This window comes from Halichondria panicea, chromosome 12 (genome assembly GCF_963675165.1).
Source record: "Halichondria panicea chromosome 12, odHalPani1.1, whole genome shotgun sequence".
NCBI classification, from domain to species: domain Eukaryota; kingdom Metazoa; phylum Porifera; class Demospongiae; order Suberitida; family Halichondriidae; genus Halichondria; species Halichondria panicea.
Window position 1 is genome coordinate 6,308,460 of NC_087388.1, and position 18,916 is coordinate 6,327,375.

At 40.4% G+C, this 18,916-nt stretch overlaps 6 protein-coding genes across 6 annotated transcripts in view; 5 read left to right on the forward strand and 1 right to left on the reverse strand.

Moving 5' to 3' along the window:
* The window catches only part of LOC135345818 (TNF receptor-associated factor 4-like), a 124,978-nt gene that overhangs the window by 37,959 nt on the left and 68,103 nt on the right, over window positions 1-18,916 (forward strand). The window lies entirely within an intron of this gene.
* LOC135345815 (uncharacterized) lies at window positions 767-3,704 on the forward strand. The gene is made up of 10 exons (XM_064543283.1): window positions 767-1,476; window positions 1,543-1,692; window positions 1,746-1,920; window positions 1,986-2,137; window positions 2,195-2,573; window positions 2,653-2,838; window positions 2,890-3,151; window positions 3,239-3,428; window positions 3,480-3,543; window positions 3,604-3,704. The coding sequence occupies exons 1-8, from the start codon at window positions 838-840 to the stop codon at window positions 3,315-3,317; spliced, it is 2,022 nt and encodes a 673-aa protein (XP_064399353.1). The 5' UTR covers window positions 767-837; the 3' UTR covers window positions 3,318-3,428; window positions 3,480-3,543; window positions 3,604-3,704.
* On the forward strand, window positions 10,092-11,854 carry LOC135345822 (TNF receptor-associated factor 4-like). The gene is made up of 2 exons (XM_064543295.1): window positions 10,092-10,647; window positions 10,779-11,854. Exons 1-2 carry the CDS (start codon window positions 10,380-10,382, stop codon window positions 11,828-11,830), a joined length of 1,320 nt encoding a protein of 439 aa, XP_064399365.1. The 5' UTR covers window positions 10,092-10,379; the 3' UTR covers window positions 11,831-11,854.
* Window positions 11,642-18,916, reverse strand: part of LOC135345840 (uncharacterized) — a 79,625-nt gene continuing 72,350 nt past the window's right edge. Inside the window, exons 9-10 of the mRNA XM_064543318.1 lie at window positions 14,389-14,498; window positions 11,642-11,780 (exon numbers count right to left, since the gene is read on the reverse strand). The gene's annotated coding sequence lies outside the window, so the exon portion shown is untranslated. The remainder of the gene's footprint in view (window positions 11,781-14,388; window positions 14,499-18,916) is intronic.
* LOC135345837 (TNF receptor-associated factor 4-like) lies at window positions 12,709-14,052 on the forward strand. The gene has a single exon (XM_064543313.1). The coding sequence runs from the start codon at window positions 12,746-12,748 to the stop codon at window positions 13,787-13,789; it is 1,044 nt and encodes a 347-aa protein (XP_064399383.1). The 5' UTR covers window positions 12,709-12,745; the 3' UTR covers window positions 13,790-14,052.
* LOC135345841 (TNF receptor-associated factor 4-like) lies at window positions 15,664-16,705 on the forward strand (the record flags this gene model as incomplete). The annotated part of the gene is made up of 1 exon (XM_064543319.1): window positions 15,664-16,705. A coding segment is annotated over one exon (912 nt), but the record flags the coding sequence as incomplete, so codon positions are not given.

Below are 18,916 nucleotides of genomic sequence, written 5' to 3' on the forward strand. Positions count from 1 at the left end.
TGAGATGCCAGTTTGGATCCGGATCTGTACTTGAGGAGGCATCGTTAGGGGAATTGAGAGCAGGTGACTGGGTTTCCTGTGTGCAAAGTATAGATAGTATAGTATACTGTAAGACCATAATACACTACACTTACAGGTACACTTACAGGAACAGGCGCCTGAGGAGGGTGGTTTGACTGGGTTCCCTGTAGATAGTATAACGAATAGTATAGTACTGTAACATAATACACTACACTTACAGGAACAGGCGCCTGAGGAGGGTGGTTTGACTGGGTTCCCTGTAGATAGTATAACGAATAGTATAGTACTGTAACATAATACACTACACTTACAGGAACAGGCGCCTGAGGAGGGTCGTTTGACTGGGTTCCCTGTATAGATAGTTAGCACTGCATGATGTAAGACTATATACACCATACTTACAGATTTCTCGCTGTCTTGCAGTCTCTTCAGTTTAACTTGATCCCCAATTTTTGGAGCAATCTCCCGTAGTTGACACGCTGTCATCTCGCAGAAAACTGATCCATCAATATCATTTTCTTGAAATGCACTTATTATCTCCACACTGAAGCCTTTCTCAATGAGAAATGTGTCTAGATCATCAACACTCAAGCTGGACAATGCCATTGTGATAGTACTTCAGTTCTTCTGCAGAGAAGATAGCTACTATAGTGTGAAAACTGCGCGTGTCTCACCATACGCATGCGCACAGCTGCACATGCACAGTACAAGATGTTCTAATAAACGCCCAGAATGGGCGTTTATTAGAAACCCACTAGAAAGGTGCATTTTTTAGCTATCTCTCACTGCACTAGCACTAGCACTGTTGTGAGTACAATGGATAGATCTAGTCATTTAAAGCCTTGCCAACTCTGTACTTTCATCTCTACATCGTTAAAGGACCTACTTAAGCATATTCGCCTGGTACACTCTCACAGAGCAGGCTTTCGAATTACTTGTTGCCTTAGTGGCTGTCAGAGAATGTTTAGAACATTTGGAGTTTTCAGAAATCATGTTTATGCGTATCATACTGATCAAGAAGCTATAGTGTTGGAAAGAGATGAAGATGGTGAAGATGGCTCTGGTGGCTCTGGTGGTGAAGATGGCTCTAGTGGTGCTGGTGGCTCTGGTGGTGCTGGTGGCTACTCGGGGCTGGGGACTTTGGATTCAAGCACAAGCACATCCGACATGGACTGTCGAAAGAGAGCTGCTATGATGTGGATACTGAAGGTTCAAGAAAAGTTTCTCCTTCCCCAATCCACAATGGATATGATCACGAAAGATATCACTGTCTTCATCCAAGACCTCCTCTTAGACCTTGGTGAAGATGTATGTGCCTCCCTCACTGCTAGTGGATGTGACCCTGGTTCTGTTTCTGGATTATTTCACTCAAGTTCTGCCTATGCGAACCCTTTTGTAGGGGTGGAGTCCCAGCACATGCAGATGAAAATTTGCAGAGAAGTACTTGGAATTGTGGTAAGTATTTGATTTGTACTGTAGCAGCCAGAATAATAATCATGAATTTTGATTTGTATTTTTTAGGAACCTCACTCGGTGTTACTGGGTACTAAGAAACAGTGGAAGGGCACAGGGAAAAAGAGAGCATATATCGAGGTTCGAGATGAGATGGTGTATATCCCAATTTTGGAGACTATTCAATCACTTCTGAAGGATCTGAACGTGTTGAAATTGGTATGTGCAATTTGTTCCTGTGTATGGATTACATGACTTTATTTCTTCTGTAGGTTGAAACTGGCCACAAGTCCACTGATGGGGTCTTGAGGGACTATTGTGATGGGAACCACTTTTCTTCTCACCGTCTCCACACTCTAGACAGTAATTTCTTGCAGATTTTCTTATATTCAGATGATGTTGAAGTCTGTAATCCTCTTGGCTCCAGGCGTATCATCCACAAGCTCAGTGAGTTATTTAGGGTGTGTACGTACGTGTACTTAGTACAGTCCTCCTCTTCCTCTTACATGTAGGTTTGTACTACTTTGTGCTCGGCAATATCCCACCTATCTTTCGATCAAAGTTGAAGTACATCCAACTTGCTGGTATAGCCAAGACTGAGCATTTGAAAGCCTATGGTTCCAATGCCATCCTAAAACCCTTGGTTGATGATATCAAGAAACTGGTGAGTCTTTATTGATTGCTGCGTGTGAACTTAACAACATGCCGTTATAATTGTTAGGAAAATGGGCATATATTCGATGTGAATGGTGTGTTGAAGAAGAAGTATGGAACAGTGTGCGTTGTACCAGCTGATAACTTGGCTGCAAACCTCATGGGTGGGTTTAAGGAGGGGTCTCGAGCAAACAGGGGTTGTCGTCATTGTCTCGCATTGGAAACTGAGATGAAAACCATTTTTAGAGAATCAGCGTTCACACTACGCACTATTGAAGATCATTTAGACAAGTGTTCAAGGCTTGATGTTACTACAACTCAGCGTGAGTATCAGAAGTTATCAACAGAGTACGGTATCAATCATGCCTCGCTGCTGAACGAATTGGAGTATTTCAATGTGTGTTCTGGTGGTATTATTCAAGATGTCATGCACGACGTACTCGAAGGTACCCATTGTGTAATGAATGTACATGTGTATAGTTTATTGTAGGACGATAACACGTAATATTTAACATGTGCATATAGGTGTTCTTGAATACGAAACAAAGGAGTTACTGATTCATCACATTAAAGTGGAAGGGTATTACTCTCTTCAACTGGTGAATCAAAAAATAGCAGCATTGGACCTTGGCTACATGGAGGCAAAAGATCGCCCATCCACTGTTACCTCTACCACACTTGATGGTGTAGACCACAAGTTGAAACAAAAAGGTATTGAGTGAAAACTACATCGTACTTGTTTAATGTGTGATTATTCTGCAGCCGTTCAAATGTGGCTTTTGGGACGCTTGCTGCCCCAAATGGTTGGCCATTTAGTACCTGCTGACGATGAGCACTGGTTAAATTTTTTGGATCTTCTTGAGATCGTAGATCTACTACTTGCACCTGAGTTGACTGAGGATGAAGCTGTCACCCTAGCTTCAATGATAGCGGATCATCACAATGAATTCAAGCATCTGTATCCACGCTCTTCCATCACACCCAAGTTTCATTACCTTGTACATATGCCAAGGTTAATTCTTCAGTAAGTTATATTCTGCATGCATGCATGCTTATTGGCAATTAACACTACATACGTAGCTTAATGTACCAATTAACACTGTACATATAGATATGGACCTCTTCGTCAGCTATGGACAATGCGATTTGAGGCAAAACATTCCTACTTCAAAACGCTTTCACAACATTAGGAAATTTTATCAATCTTCCTCTCACTCTTGCTCGTCGCCACCAGAGACTACAATGCTATAGCTCGTCTGACTTGACGAACTATTCATCTCACGTTATAAACACTGGACCAGGTATGTTCGCCACTTTTTTTTCTTTTAACCTGCATACTTGTAATTTGAAAGGTAACATTATGCTTCCGGAATGTGCACCTGAAGCAGTACGAAAGGAGAAAGGAGAAATTTCGAGGTAAATGTTTTGTCAATAATAATTATTATGATATTCACTATAATTATGTCAATTCTACAGAGTCAAGTGGGTTGAAGTAAACGGAGTCCTGTACAAAAAACCCTGTGTGTTAGTCTCTTCTGGTACTGGAGATTACCCCGTGTTTGGCCGTTTAGAAACAATCTATGTTGTCAACTCTAAGAAAGTTTTTTTTGAAGTTCAACTTCTTGAAACAGTCGAGTTTTGTGAACACTTTCATTGCTTTTTGGTTCAAATAACTCACACACCTTTTGTTTATGTTTCAAGTGACTCACTATTATCACCAATTCCTCATCACGTGAGGGTACTCCCTGGATCCATTGGTACTCTTTGTATTGTTCCTTTGCATCATTTTGTAATTGATGAAGTGTAATTTTTATGTTATGATTATTGTGGCATTGTGTTACTGAAATTGGATGTGCTTTATTTTAAATAAAAAACTAATTAGCTGGTGCATGCTTAAAATGGAAGATCTTGATGATCAAGTAGTTCCTCAGCTTCAAAGGGTGAAGGTATCAATTTATCCAAAGTGCTGGGAGAATCAAACCAACTTGGTGCAAACTTTCCTCGTAAAGAAACATTCTGAGGAGTGGGGCCATTTTGTATCAAGAATTCAAGAATCATTGCCGAATTCAGTGGTCCATAAAATAGTAAGAATTCAAAACAAGTTCCTCTGGGACAGGTATTCCCTAGAAAAGAAGCTTTTAGAACTAAAGACCGTGAAACTGACCAGTAATGAGATTGAAGTGTTTCACGGAAGTGGTAGTGCTGACCCATTCAATGATATAGCCACGAGTGAGCACGGCTTTGACATGCGGCAATCCAAAATTGGCTTGTGGGGAAGAGCAAACTACTTTTCTACCACAGCCAAATACTCGGACAGCTTTTGTCACAAAACATTTGACACATCGAATAATCGACAAGTTAAGGAACTAATAATAGCCTACGTTTTATTAGGAGAAATACTGGACCTGGGACGAAATACAAACAACACTCTGACGCTCCCTCCACAGAAAGAAGTAAATTCAGGAAGTAGGCCATCTACATTTAATGTAACTAACCTTAGGTACGATAGTGTTGCTGGGATTACAAGTGATACTCGAATCTACATGACTTATGATAAGCATAGAGCTTATCCTTCATATATTGTGCAATATACCACTGACTAAGTTTTCATGTGTGATGTGTTACATAATAATAGTGTCATTTATGATGAACAACTCTTATTAACACTCGGGGGCCGGGGGGGGATCGATTTGAGCTACATGAAAATGTTTTGATACTTAACAGCTTCAGATCACGATTTTGAACGATAATAATGATGATACAAATAATTATAAATAATGAAAAAAGCTGTCGGATAAATAAAAGAGCCATGTTCGATTAGTAAGCGTACATTCCTTGGGACAACTGCCGCTTCATACTCCATCTAAAGGATAGTTAATAATGAAATTCAGATGTACATACACTTACCTGTAAGATTGAGCCATCTTCCATGTACTTCCATAAGTCTGTACAAGCCTCAGAGTAAAGAACATTTCAGGAAAAGCCATAATTTTATTATTAGCTTACTACCACACAGTGTTTACACCTTTTGCTTTTCTAGTTTACACCTTATGCTGTTGTAATATACACCCACCTATTTTTACTCCCCAAACCAGGTCTTCGTTTACACCCTAGTGCATGTTCTATACACCTCATTTTTAACAGTGTGGATACCAGCAATTTGGGGGAACCATCTTTAACGATTTCAAGAGTGAGTTAAACATGAGCTACACGTAAAAATAATACATATACAGCATTGTATATATATACTATATATAGCTTCGATTCCAGACCACTAGCTGAGAAGGGAAAGATGTCTGTCTTCTCATCTATAAATTATATAGTGGCCTGGAATTGATTGAGGCTATATCAAAACATTTCCTGTAGCTTAAACTATATATATACTCTTAATACTCTAGGTGACCAAGAGGTAAAGTCTCTGCTAGTATACTGCACGACCAGCTGTGGTTGGAAGGGGGAGCTGCGATCAGTCGAAGATCACGAGAAAAACAAATGCGAAAATACTACTATTCCATGCCCAAATGCTTGCCACGTCACGTTTCTAAGAAAAAATCTTCAGCTTCATCTTGAGACAGAATGCCTAAAGCGACTTACAAGCTGCCTAAAGTGTAAGCAAGAGATGGAATATCGAGATCTGGACAACCACATGGCAAGCAAGTGCCCCAAGAGACAGTACACATGTTCACACTGCAATGAAGCTGGTATGTATGATAAGAGAACTACTATATACACATCTAGAAGTCTGTCCTAAAGTCAAGGTTGAGTGTTCCAAGTGCTCACGTTCAGTTTTACGCTGTGATGAATCTGACCATCCTTTGGATTGCCCAAATGAACCAGTTTTTTGCAAGTACTACAATATTGGATGTGGGGAGAAGCCACTAAGAAAGGATTTGAATAATCACGAGGAAAATGCTCAGCTTCACCTTTCATTAGCAACTGATAAGATATTGAAATTAACTAATATGCTAGTCGTAAAAAACATATTAACGTTTAAAATAAATGGGTATAAAGAGAAACAAGATAAAGATCATCAATTTTTAAGCCCAGCATTTCGTACTTCAGAATCAGGCTACAAGATGTGCCTGAGAGTTGATGCCAATGGCAGGGGTGATGCTAAGGGCACTCATGTTTCAGTATTTGCCTGTCTCATGAAGGGAGACAATAATGACTCCCTGTTCTGGCCGTTCACTGGGACAGCCACAGTCGAGCTACTTAACCAACTGGAGGACAAGAACCATCACAAGGAGACAATTGCATTCCCAGCAGGCAGAGTGTACACTCAAAGAGTGGTCAGCCGTGAGAGAGGGAGAGGATATGGGTATCCTGAGTTCATCTCCCACGCTGACCTCGCTTACAAGCCTCTTACAAACACTCAGTACCTCAAAAACGACACTCTAATATTCCGAGTATTTGCAGAAGCTCCTGACTACAAACCATGGCTGGAGTGTACCAACTGTGTGTATAGTGCATGACGATATTAACATAGGGCAGTTTTTAAGTTTTGACTAATTGGTGTGGTATTGACTATCAGCTATATAGACTAGTGCTAGAACCTATACATATACAATATAGCTATTTATTTACTAATAGTGTGACATTGCCTATAGTAGACTAGTGCTAGAACCTCTATACATATACAATAGCTATATACCTTGTGACAAAACCACTACTTTCAATCTTACATTATGGGCTATAATATGACACGAGATCAGTACGTACTCAAGCAGTACAACATTACGACATTAATATTTATTATTGAACTAACACTGCATGGCTGCATACCAGATATTTGTACTTCAAAATCAGGCTACAAGCTGTGCGTCTCAGACAGACACAAACAAACTACACTGTATACCTCGCCGCACATGCATGCGCTAATTATAAATTTATGTACATACATAGTAGGTGGTCATGGTTGGATGCACTTTAAACTGCATGGCATGTAGCATGACATCCTCTGTTACTGTACATTGATCGGTAAATGGTAGGACAAGACGAACTATTGCACACCATTGATCAGACTGAACAGTTAAGGGGGACACGAAACATATTCATGGAGTATATAACCACGCATCCAATATTCATTTTCTAGTCACATGATGCTTTTCCAAAAAAATGTCTACATCACTCAATGAGGGAGGTTACGACTACAAGTTCATAGAAAAACCTGCAGACTCTCTCAAGTGTCTCATCTGTCTGCTAGTAGTTAGGGAGCCACAACAACATGAACTCTTGGTGCGAAGAAGCAACTGTCCTCACTGTAGAAGACCACTCTTGCAATTGGGGCGATGTACTGTTTTCCACTACCTTAAAAGTGAGTAACATGCGTTAACAGTTATCTATTTAATTATGTTGTCTTAATTGTAGGTGATCAAGAAGTGGAGTTGCTCTTGGTTCGATGCAAAAAGGTTGCGGATGGAAATGAAAGCTTCGATCACTAGAAGATCACATGCAAAATAAATGTGGGAATATTCTAGTTCCTTGCCCAAATGGTTGCAACAATGGCTTGACAAGAATCATACGGAAACAAATCAACTTTCATCTTAGTTATAAATGCCCAAATCGATCATTTTCATGTACAAAATGTCAGAAAGAAATGGAGTTTAGGAATGCCAAAAGCCATGAACTAAACGAGTGCCCCAAGAGACAGTACACATGCCCACACTGCAATGAAGCTGGTGCGTATGATGAGAGAACTACTACACATCTGGAAGTCTGTCCTAAAGTAGAGATAACATGCAAAAAATGCTCACTACAAATCTTTCGTTTTGACAAATCACGACATTTTTTGGATTGCCCAAACGAGCCGGTACGCTGCACATACTACAACATTGGCTGTGAAGAGACTCCGTTAAGAAGAGATTTGACTAAACACGAGGAAAATGCACAAATGCACTTAACTCTAGCAACAAACAAGATATTGAAACTAACCAACATGCTAGTTGTAAAAAACACGCTAACATTAAAGTGAGCGGTTTTCAAAAGAAGAAAAAGACAAACTTTCAATTTGTTAGCCCCGCCTTTCGTACCTCAGAGTCAGGTTACAATATGTGTATACGTCTGTATGCCAATGGCTACGATGAAGCCAAGGGCACTCATATTACAGTGTTCGCCCATCTCATGAAGGGAGACAATGATGACTCCCTGTCCTGGCCGTTTACTGGGACAGTCACAATCGAGCTACTCAACCAACTGGAGGATGATAACCACTGCAAGAAGACGCTCACATATTTAGCAGACAGTAAGGGGAGTCAGAGAGTGGTGAATGGTGAGAGAGGGAGAGGATGGGGCTATCATGACTTCATCTCCCACACTGACCTCGACTACATGTTTCTTACAAACACTCAGTACCTCAAAGACGACACTCTAATATTTCGAGTATCTGCAGAAGCTCCTGACTACAAACCATGGCTGGAGTGCACCAACTGTGTGTAGCATTAACAATTATAATCTAATTTTGAATTCTACATTGTTACCGTATAGCGGGTAATTTTCGTTGGGCAAATTTTCATTTAAACGATCAATTTAAATATTTCGTATTTTTAATTTTCGTCACAGCTCAGGATATACAGTGACATTGAATCTATTAATTTCTTTTCGTATGATGCTCTTCAATACGAACATTTCTACCATACAAAAATAACGCGCTATGCGGTATATGACCATATAATGTAAGTGGTTCTGACCAATCCCTTTATATGGTTTATATAGTTTACATAAAAGTACACACGCTGTTTTGTATTATAGACTGTGTTGTATGGCTTCTTAGTTACGAGCACTTGAAAATTCACCGAAATTTACTGCATATTTCAGTGACCCACATACTTTGTAGAGCGAGCATAATGTTTGCCATGAATAATATGAGACTGAATACAAACTGTATACCACCGTATTCTTTATGATAAATATGGCCTTTTAGGTGCCACGAAAGCATGAAAGGGGGTGGGCACTCGGGCACTCATTAAAAGGTCAAAGGTCATCGTTGTAACCTTCAATTAAGTGTTAAGGGATAATCAAGAGACCGGCTAATTTATATTACGAAAAGTCTGTGTGGGTGTGTACAATCTCAACAACACACGGATTGTGCTAAGAAAGACTCAATATTTATGCCTCGAGGCGTAGCCGCACGAGGGATACGGTAAAGCTGACTGTGTGTGTGTGTGTCTGTGTGTGTCTGTTCCAGCTGTAACTGCTCAACGGTTGCAATGCGACGAAAGCTAACAGCTTTTATAGGCTTCTAGCCACGTTCTCTTGGATTTTGATTCGTGGATTTGCAAACTAAAGCTTCTTTCTCGAGTTATGGCTAGTTTGACTCACATTGAAGGCTGTTGCAGTCTCTTCAGAATCTTTCATAGCATCATCTGTCCGCACAAACTGACTATTCAACATATGCGTTAATAGCCTTGCACTAAAGCGCTAGCTTTTTGTTAGCTACAATACTCATAAAATATCTGTTAAAACAGCTAGCTAGCTAGCATGCAGTAGCCATTTGTGAAATTGATCTCTTTGGACACACCCTTTAATTATTCCTTTGGATGTAATGCGCATGCGCGCTCATTCCCCATGTGTGAGAAATAATATCCAAGATCCAGATCAGATCCTCCTGGCAGAATTATCTTTGTCTTGAAGGCCTGGTAAGCCACAAAACACTACCATATAACAATATAGATAACAATATGCATGTACACAGGTCTTTTCTTCTTAGATATTATATTATACACTGAACTACAGATCCTGGAAGAATCAATTTTCTTCTTTCTTGAGGTCCTAGTAAGCCACATAATACAACAATAGATGCATGTAAATAAGTCTTTTATTCTCAGTAGATAAGCTAACTTTAATATAAAATTCATTATAGAAACTAATATAACACTCTTAAGACTATTAAATACTTTTCAGCGAAAGCAAAAACATGGTGAGAGGCGTTAGCACAGCGCCAGCTTGAACACTAGTAGCAATAGCAGGCCACAAAATATATTAAATTTCACAAACACACAAAAATGCAGTCACACAATGTGTCTATTCAGTTTAGTAATTAAAGTTTCTAGCGTATCAATCAAAGAGGCCGAGGCTATAATATTATTGGAAGCACTAGCTTCAAATTAAAAATTAAATCACTGCATGAAATCCATTGTACTTAAAGCTATAAGAAAAGAGACTGAGTGTGTGAACACTAATTATTCATAGGGAAGCCAAAGATCTGTCTAATCACATGATGTCAGTAGTGTCAGTTTGTGAGACACAAAGCATGCATGGCACAGTTGAGAAAAAATAAACGGTTGGACCCATCACTGAATGAGGGAGGTTATGACTACAAGTTCATAGAAGAACCTGCAGACTCTCTCAAGTGTCTCATCTGTCTGCTAGTAGTTAGGGAGCCACAACAACATGGCGGCTGTGGGAAGCTATTCTGTAAAGTGTGTATTAACAAGCACACGGTCTTTAGCATTGTCTGTCCAAATTGCAGACAGCCATTAAATAACTCAAATGGCTTTCCAACCATCTTCAATGATTTCAGAAGTAAGTGGTTAGACTATAATCATGTGTGGAAAACAGTTAATATAAATACTTCCTTTATAACCAGAAAGAAGAGATACATTATGAGTGTACTCACAACCATAAACACTGCACACACGCACATGCACATGCAGGTGATCAAGAGGTCAAGTCTCTAATGGTGTACTGCAACACTGCTTGCGGTTGGAAAGGAGAGCTGGGATCTCTCGATAATCATAAGCAGAAAGACTGTGAGAATTCAGTAGTCTTTTGCGAAAACAATTGTGGTGAAACAAATATAAGTCGAAAGAATCTCCAGGCCCATCTCGAGTCCAAGTGTCCTAATCGACTACACAAATGCCCTGACTGTGGTGCAAACAACCAGTACAAAAACCACCAACTTCATACCAAATTACATTGCCCCAAGCGATTGCATTCTTGTGTTCATTGTGGTGAAAACGGCTGCTTTGATGAGCGTACTTCTACACATTTGGAGGTTTGTCCCAATATGAAAATTGCATGTAAAAAGTGCACACAACGTATCCTGCGCTGCCAGCTGCCAACTCACCCAAAAAAATGTATGTTTCAACCAGTGCCCTGTAAATATTCTAAAGTCGGGTGTAAAGTTCGGCCTCTACGCAAAGACCTCAAGAAGCACGAGGAAGATGACCAACTACACCTTCGAGTTACTACAGAAACAGTGCTCGAACTAAAGAAAATACTTCCCAAACCCGTTACCCCAGTGACCTTCAGAGTCACAGATTTTGACAAGAGCAAAACAGACAATGATGTAATCTACAGTCCTTCGTTCTACACTTCCAAAAATGGGTACAAAATGTGTTTAAGAATTTATGTCAACGGCAATAGTACTGGCAAGGGCACACATGTCTCTGTGTTCACATGCCTTTTGATAGGTGAATATGACGACTACCTGACCTGGCCGTTCACTGGGACATTTACCATTGAGCTTCTAAATCAGTTAGAGAATCAGAACCATCACCATGAGATGCTTACAATACCAGCAGACAAATTCAGTGAAAAGGTTTTGAAAGAAGAGAGAAGAGGACGGGGATATCCTGAATTTATCTCACACACAGACCTAGCCAAACAGTCGCAGTGCCAGTACCTCAAAGATAACACTTTGATTTTTCGAGTATCTGTAGTAAATGTACCAGATTACAAACAACATCTTGAATGTATTAACTAATGCTTTATGTACACGTTTATTATCTTACAATCAGTGAAGTATTTATGGGGGTGATGGTGGATAATACTTACATTTTATACGTCACATGTCAAGCACATTATAACAAAAAGAAGTTCGTAGAATAACCTGCAGACTCTCTTCAGTGTATTATCTGTCTGCTAGTAGCATAACATGAACGATATTGGACTATAATTATTTGGTGTGGGGGTGTGTGTGTGTGTGGGGGGGGTGGGGGTGTGTGTGTGTGCATGTGTGCATATGTGTGGAAGGAGGGACAATACAAGCAACAGTCATGCAGGTACCTTAATGATTTATTAACGGACATTATGAATAGTAGGACAAAGCATTCCTAGGGCCACCCACACGCCACACCAAGCCAAGCCATTAGACGTCTAGTCACATGATGTTTATTTTGTAATTTTGTTTGTCTTTTAATGGTCTAAGTAGCTGTACAGACCGTTTAAACATGTTTGGCCAATTTTCTAGCGCATCATTGAATGAGGGAGGTTACGACTACAAGTTTATAGAAGAACCTGCAGACTCTCTCAAGTGTCTCATCTGTCTGCTAGTAGTTAGGGAGCCACAACAACATGGCGGCTGTGGGAAGCTATTCTGTAAAGTGTGTATTGACAAGCACACACTCCTAAGAGATACTTGTCCACACTGCAGGCAGCCATTAAATAACTCAAATGGCTTTCCAACCATCTTCAATGATTTCAGAAGTAAGTGGTTAGTTATTAAACAGTTAGAACTTCAATCCTTTGCGGGAACTGTATATAAATCAAAGCTTTACCACAGTATAATAAATGGGTATGTAGTACTGGATAGTGTGTCAAACACCCTGTACATGTATGAACGTACTCATCACCATAAACACTGCACACACGCACAGGTGATCAAGAAGTCAAGTCTCTAATGGTGTACTGCAGCACTGCTTGCAGTTGGAAAGGAGAGCTGAGATCACTCGATAATCACAAGCAAAAAGACTGTGAGAACACAGTAGTCTTTTGCGAAAACAATTGTGGTGAAATAAATATGATTCGAAAGAATCTCAAGGCCCACCTCGAGTCCAAGTGTCCTAATCGACTACACAAATGCCCTGACTGTGGTGCAAACAACCAGTACAAAAACCACCAACTTCATACCAAATTACATTGCCCCAAGCGATTGCATTCTTGTGTTCATTGTGGTGAAAACGGCTGCTTTGATGAGCGTACTTCTACACATTTGGAGGTTTGTCCCAAGATGAAAATTGCGTGTAAAAAGTGCACACAACGTATCCTGCGCTGCCAGCTGCCAACTCATCCAAAAGAATGCACGTTTGAACCAGTGCCCTGTAAATATGCTGCAGTCGGGTGCAAAGTTTGGCCTCTACGCAAAGACGTCAAGAAGCACGAGGAAAATTACCAACTTCACCTCCAAGTTACCATAGAAACAGTGCTCGAGCTTAAGAAAATGCTTCCCAAACCAGTTGTCCCAGTTACATACCGAGTTACAGATTTTGACAAACACAAAAAGGCCAATCGTATAGTCCACAGTCCTCCGTTCTACATTTCCACAACTGGGTACAAAATGTGCTTAAGAATAGATGCCAACGGTAATGATACTGGTGAAGGCACACATGTCTCTGTGTTCACATGTCTTTTGGCAGGAGAATATGATGACTACCTGGCCTGGCCGTTCGTTGGGATGGTTACGATCAAGCTTCTAAATCAGCTAGAGAATCAGAGCCATTATCTAAAAACGTACAAAATACCAGCAGACAATGAAGCCAGTCAGAGAGTGGTGGATGGTAAGAGAGGACCGGGATATGGCCACCTTAAGTTCACTTCCCATGCTGACCTCGCTCACAAGCCTCGTGAAAACATTCAGTACCTCAAAGACGACACTCTAATATTCCGAGTATCTGCAGAAGCTCCTGACTACAAGCCGTGGCTGGAGTGTACCGACTGTGTGTAGTAACTTTATTACATAGGACAGCTAAAGTTTGAACTAATGATATTGCCTATAGTATAGTATATAGTTGACCAACGTGTACAATATATCATGTCAAAACCAGTACTGTCATACATTATGGGCTATAACATGTCCTACCTCCTCTGGACAATCACTACCTAGCCTGTATACAAACAATGACATGCTATTGTTCAACTAACAAAGAATGCACAACTGAAGTGGTAGACATGCACATGAACAAGCGGTCAATATTATGTCCCAGTATTTTATTTATTTAGGATAACGATTATTTAAGTATTGCATACTGCTCTAAACCTACCACATACTTCAGGGACGTACTATATACATACATGTATGCATGTACTAAAGTCCATTTGTGTTGAGAATGGACCTGAAACTTTATTGGTACCTGCATGTTCTGGATGGAAAATGCTGTATGATCAAACTACACATTATTGGAAAGGTCTCTTTCTAAGTTTTCATAAAATCATAAAAATGTTGACATTAGATCTACGAAATTTAAGTTACGGCTGTTAAAATAATACACACCCTTTTAACTGTCCTTGTATGGTACTAAGCAATCTTTTTCCATGCTCACTCACCTATCATATCTTTGCCCCCTTGTTGAGTAGGAGTCTGGCATATGAGACGAAGCCCTCCCTCCGAGTCACACTCTTGTGAGCACACACCGCCATCAGAGCCATGTAGTAGTCTGTGTGTGTATATGAGGATGGGTGGGGGTGGGCAATCAGCACAAGTATAATTATACGTAACTTGTATGTAGCAGGCTACAAAACATAATAATTTATACTTACTAAAGCAAGTACTTCCCATTGTCAAGGGCTTATAATCTCTTTATAAGACCTTGCCATTGTCTATATATAGTAAAGTCACATGATGCATGTCTATTAAGTACATGTAAGTATAGCTGTACAGTTACTAAACATGAATGGCCTATCACGTGCACTCAATGAGGGGGTTACGACTACAAGTTCATAGAAGAACCTGCAGACTCTCTCATCTGTCTGCTAGTACTGAGTTAGGGAGCCACAACAACATGGCGGCTGTGGGAAGCTATTCTGTAAAGTGTGTATTGACAAGCACACACTCCTAAGAGATACCTGCTGTCCACACTGCATGCAGGCAGCCATTAAATAACTCAAATGGCTTTCCAACCATCTTCAATGATTTCAGAAGTAAGTGGTGTGGAAAAAGTTAAGCTCATGGCCGTACTACAATACATAAGCTTGTATTATATGGTACAATTATTATGTACATGCAGTTGAGCCGAGCACCTGGTGCCCACCCCCCCAACTCATCCAGATGGCTGAATATTCGGATATCAGAATGACTCATAAATAAGCCAGCCACATGCATGCACCTATCAATAATTCAAGTAGCGTTTGCATATGCATGCAAAATCAGCTAACGATCAATCTCTGACAAATGTATATAGTCTTGGACATAATGCATCAATAGACATAACAATTAAGGTAGCAAGCTATGCTGTATATAATTATAGGCTATAAGCTAGCTGAAGTGTTTATATAGCTACTTCTGCTAATCAGCAACGCAAAAAAGTTCCAATGTGCATATGCGAGTCAGGTGTTTTCTGTGAACATCATCAAATCTTTCATCCAAGATTTTGGATGATGGGGTTCGGAAAATCGAGGCTCAACTGTAGTAGAGTTATATAAAACACCCTATTAACATACGTTCAACCCTATACCATAAGGCGATCGAGAGGTCAAGTCTCTAATGGTGTACTGCAGCACTGCTTGCGGTTGGAAAGGAGAGCTGGGATCACTCGATCATCATAAGCAGAAAGACTGTGAGAACACAGTAGTCTTTTGCGAAAACAATTGTGGTGAAATAAATATGTAAGTCGGAAGAATCTCCAGGCCCACCTCGAGTCCAAGTGTCCTAATCGACTACACAAATGCCCAGACTGTGGTGCAAACAACCAGTACAAAAACCACCAACTTCATACCAAATTACATTGCCCCAAGCGATTGCATTGTTGTGTTCATTGTGGTGAAAACGGCTGCTTTGATGAGCGTACTTCTACACATTTGGAGGTTTGTCCCAAGATAATGATTGCATGTAAAAAGTGCACACAACGTATCCTGCGCTGCCAGCTACCAACTCATTTAAACGAATGCAAGTTTGAACCAGTGCCCTGCAAATACGCTAAAGTAGGGTGCAAAGTTCGGCCTCTACGCAAAGACCTCAAGAAGCATGAGGAAAATTACCAACTTCACCTCCAAGTTACCACAGAAACAGTGCTTGAGCTAAAGAAAATGCTTCCCAAACCCGTTACCTCAGTTACCTTCAGAGTCACAGATTTTAACAAGCACAAAACAGACAATGATATAGTCTACGGTCCTGTGTTCTACACTTCCACAAATGGGTATAAAATGTGCTTAAGAATAGATGCCAACGGAAGTAGCACTGGCGAAGGCACACATATCTCTGCATATATTTGCTTTTTGGCAGGTGAATACGATGACTACCTGACCTGGCCGTTTACTGGGACGGTTACCATCGAGCTTCTAAATAGGATAGAGGATCAGAACCATCACCAGCTGTCGTTTAAAATGCCAGCATACGAATTAAGTGACAGGGTTTTGGACTCAGAGAAGAGGGACAGTCGGGGATATCCCACATTCATCTCACACACAGACCTAGCCAAACATTCCCAGTGCCAGTACCTCAAAGATGATACTCTGATTGTTCGAGTATCTGTAGAAGTACCAGACTACAAACAATACCTTGAGTGTATCAACTAATGTTTATAATTATGCATGTATACGTGTACATACAAATTTTCTTTGTGATATTTATATCACATGACTGAGTATATTTGTGGGGGTGGTCGTAGTATACTTATACATGTACGTACGTCTTATATATATTATATGTCAGATGTCAAATGCATTGAAAAGTCAATAGACGATTAATTAGTGTACAACTTTGTGGTAGAACCTGCGGACTCTCTAAAGTGTCTCATCTGTCTGCCAGTAGTTAGGGAGCCACAACAACATGGCGGCTGTGGGAAGCTATATTCTGTAAAGTGTGTATTGGAATGTACAGGAGGAACGATTGTCCTCATTGCAGACAACCAATAAGGGCATCTGGTTACCAGCAATTCGGGGGAACCATCTTTAACGATTTCAAGAGTGAGTTAAACATGAGCTAGTAAGTGTACATAATTATACACAACATTGTACTTTATACGAAATAGCTAAGCCACTATAGTAAAAGGGGTAATGAAAGGTATTTTTAAGCGGCTTGGAATCGAGGCCTATCAGAACATTTTCTGTGTCTTTTAACAAGTTTTTTTCCTCTACATGCATAGGTGATCAAGAGGTGAAGTCTCTGCTAGTATACTGCACAACCAGCTGTGGTTGGCAGGGGGAGCTACGATCAATCGAAGATCATAAGAAAAACATGTGCGAAAATACTGAAATCCCATGCCCAAATGCTTGCATGTAACACAAAGCCTATGAGAAAAAATCTTCAGCTTCATCTTGAGACAGAATGCCTAAAGCGACTCACAAGCTCCCTAAAGTGTACGCAAGAGATAGAGTATCGAGATCTGGACAACCACATGGCAAGAAAATTCCCCAAGAGACAGTACACATGCCCACACTGCAATGAAGCTGGTGTGTATATGATGAGAGAACTACTACACATCTAGAAGTCTGTCCTAAAGTAGAGGTCCCGTGTTATAAATGCTCGGGTACATTTTCTTGCTGCGATGAATCAAGTCATCCAGTATTTTGCCCTAATGAACCAGTTCAATGCAAGTACTACAGTATCGGCTGTGCAGAGAAGCCTCTAAGAAAGGATAAGAGTACGCACGAAAAAAATGCACAGCTTCACCTTTCACTAGAAACAGAAGAGTTATTGAGGCTAAAGAAAGCACAGTGCTGGAAAAATGCTCTAACATTCAGAATAAAAAACTACAAGGTACTCGAATTAGAAGGAAAATATTTTTATAGCCCTCCCTTCTTAACTTCAGCATCAGGCTACAAGATGTGTATACGTGTTGATACTGGTAAAGGCACTCATGTTTCAGTGTATGCCTATCTCATGAAGGGAGACAATGATGACTCCTTGTCCTGGCCATTCACTGGGAGAGTTACATTTGAGCTACTCAACCAACTGGAGGATGATAACCATCACAAGGAGACAACCACATTCGCAGCAGACAGTGTTTCCAGTCAGAGGGTGGTGGATCGTGAGAGAGGGGGGAAAGGACGGGCCCGGACTAAGTTCATCTCCCACGCTGACCTCGATTACAATGTTGATAAGAAAACTCAGTACCTCAAAGGCGACACTCTATAATATTCCGAGTATCTGCAGAAGCTCCTGACTACAAGCCATGGCTAGAGTGCACCAACTGTGTGTAGTGACGATATTACAGGACAATTACTAATTTGTGTGACATTGCCTATAATAGTATAGCTGAGCCAACGCATATAATAATTATATAGTACTTTCATACATTATGGGCAACATCTAGCAATGACATGTTATTTGAACGAATAACACAGGCTGCACACTCAGATGAGCAATTAATAAGCTAGATTTCAAATAGTACCAATTACCGTACTTATTCGATTTAAAGCGACACTTCTAAATAATTACGAAGCCAGAGGTCGTTTCTTTTGGAGGTTGAAAAATTATGTTGAAGTCCTGGTGTCGCATATTTAGAGGGTCGCATCTAATTGGAGGTTATTCTACTATCCTCGATTAAAGGCCGCTTAAATTGCATTGTTTCTTGCGGCCTGGAATCGAGGCTGTGGTTTGACCTCTATTTAGAATGCGACATAAAAAAATAATTGTCAACGCTGCAGTCGCTACTTTTAGAGGTCAGAAAATTGGAAAAGATTGAGGGTGTCGCATATTTGGAGGGTCGCTTAAGTACGGTAAGACGTAGTACCGTATAGCGGGTAATTTTGGTGGGGAAAAATATTCGTGGTTTTCGTGGTTGGAGGTCTGACCACGAATATTTTACCCACGAATAAAGCGACCTTGCCTACCTTTACCTGCAGTGCAAGCTCCAACCACGAAAATATTACCCACGAAATCTCTCAATATTGCTGAACCACGAATACTTTGTCC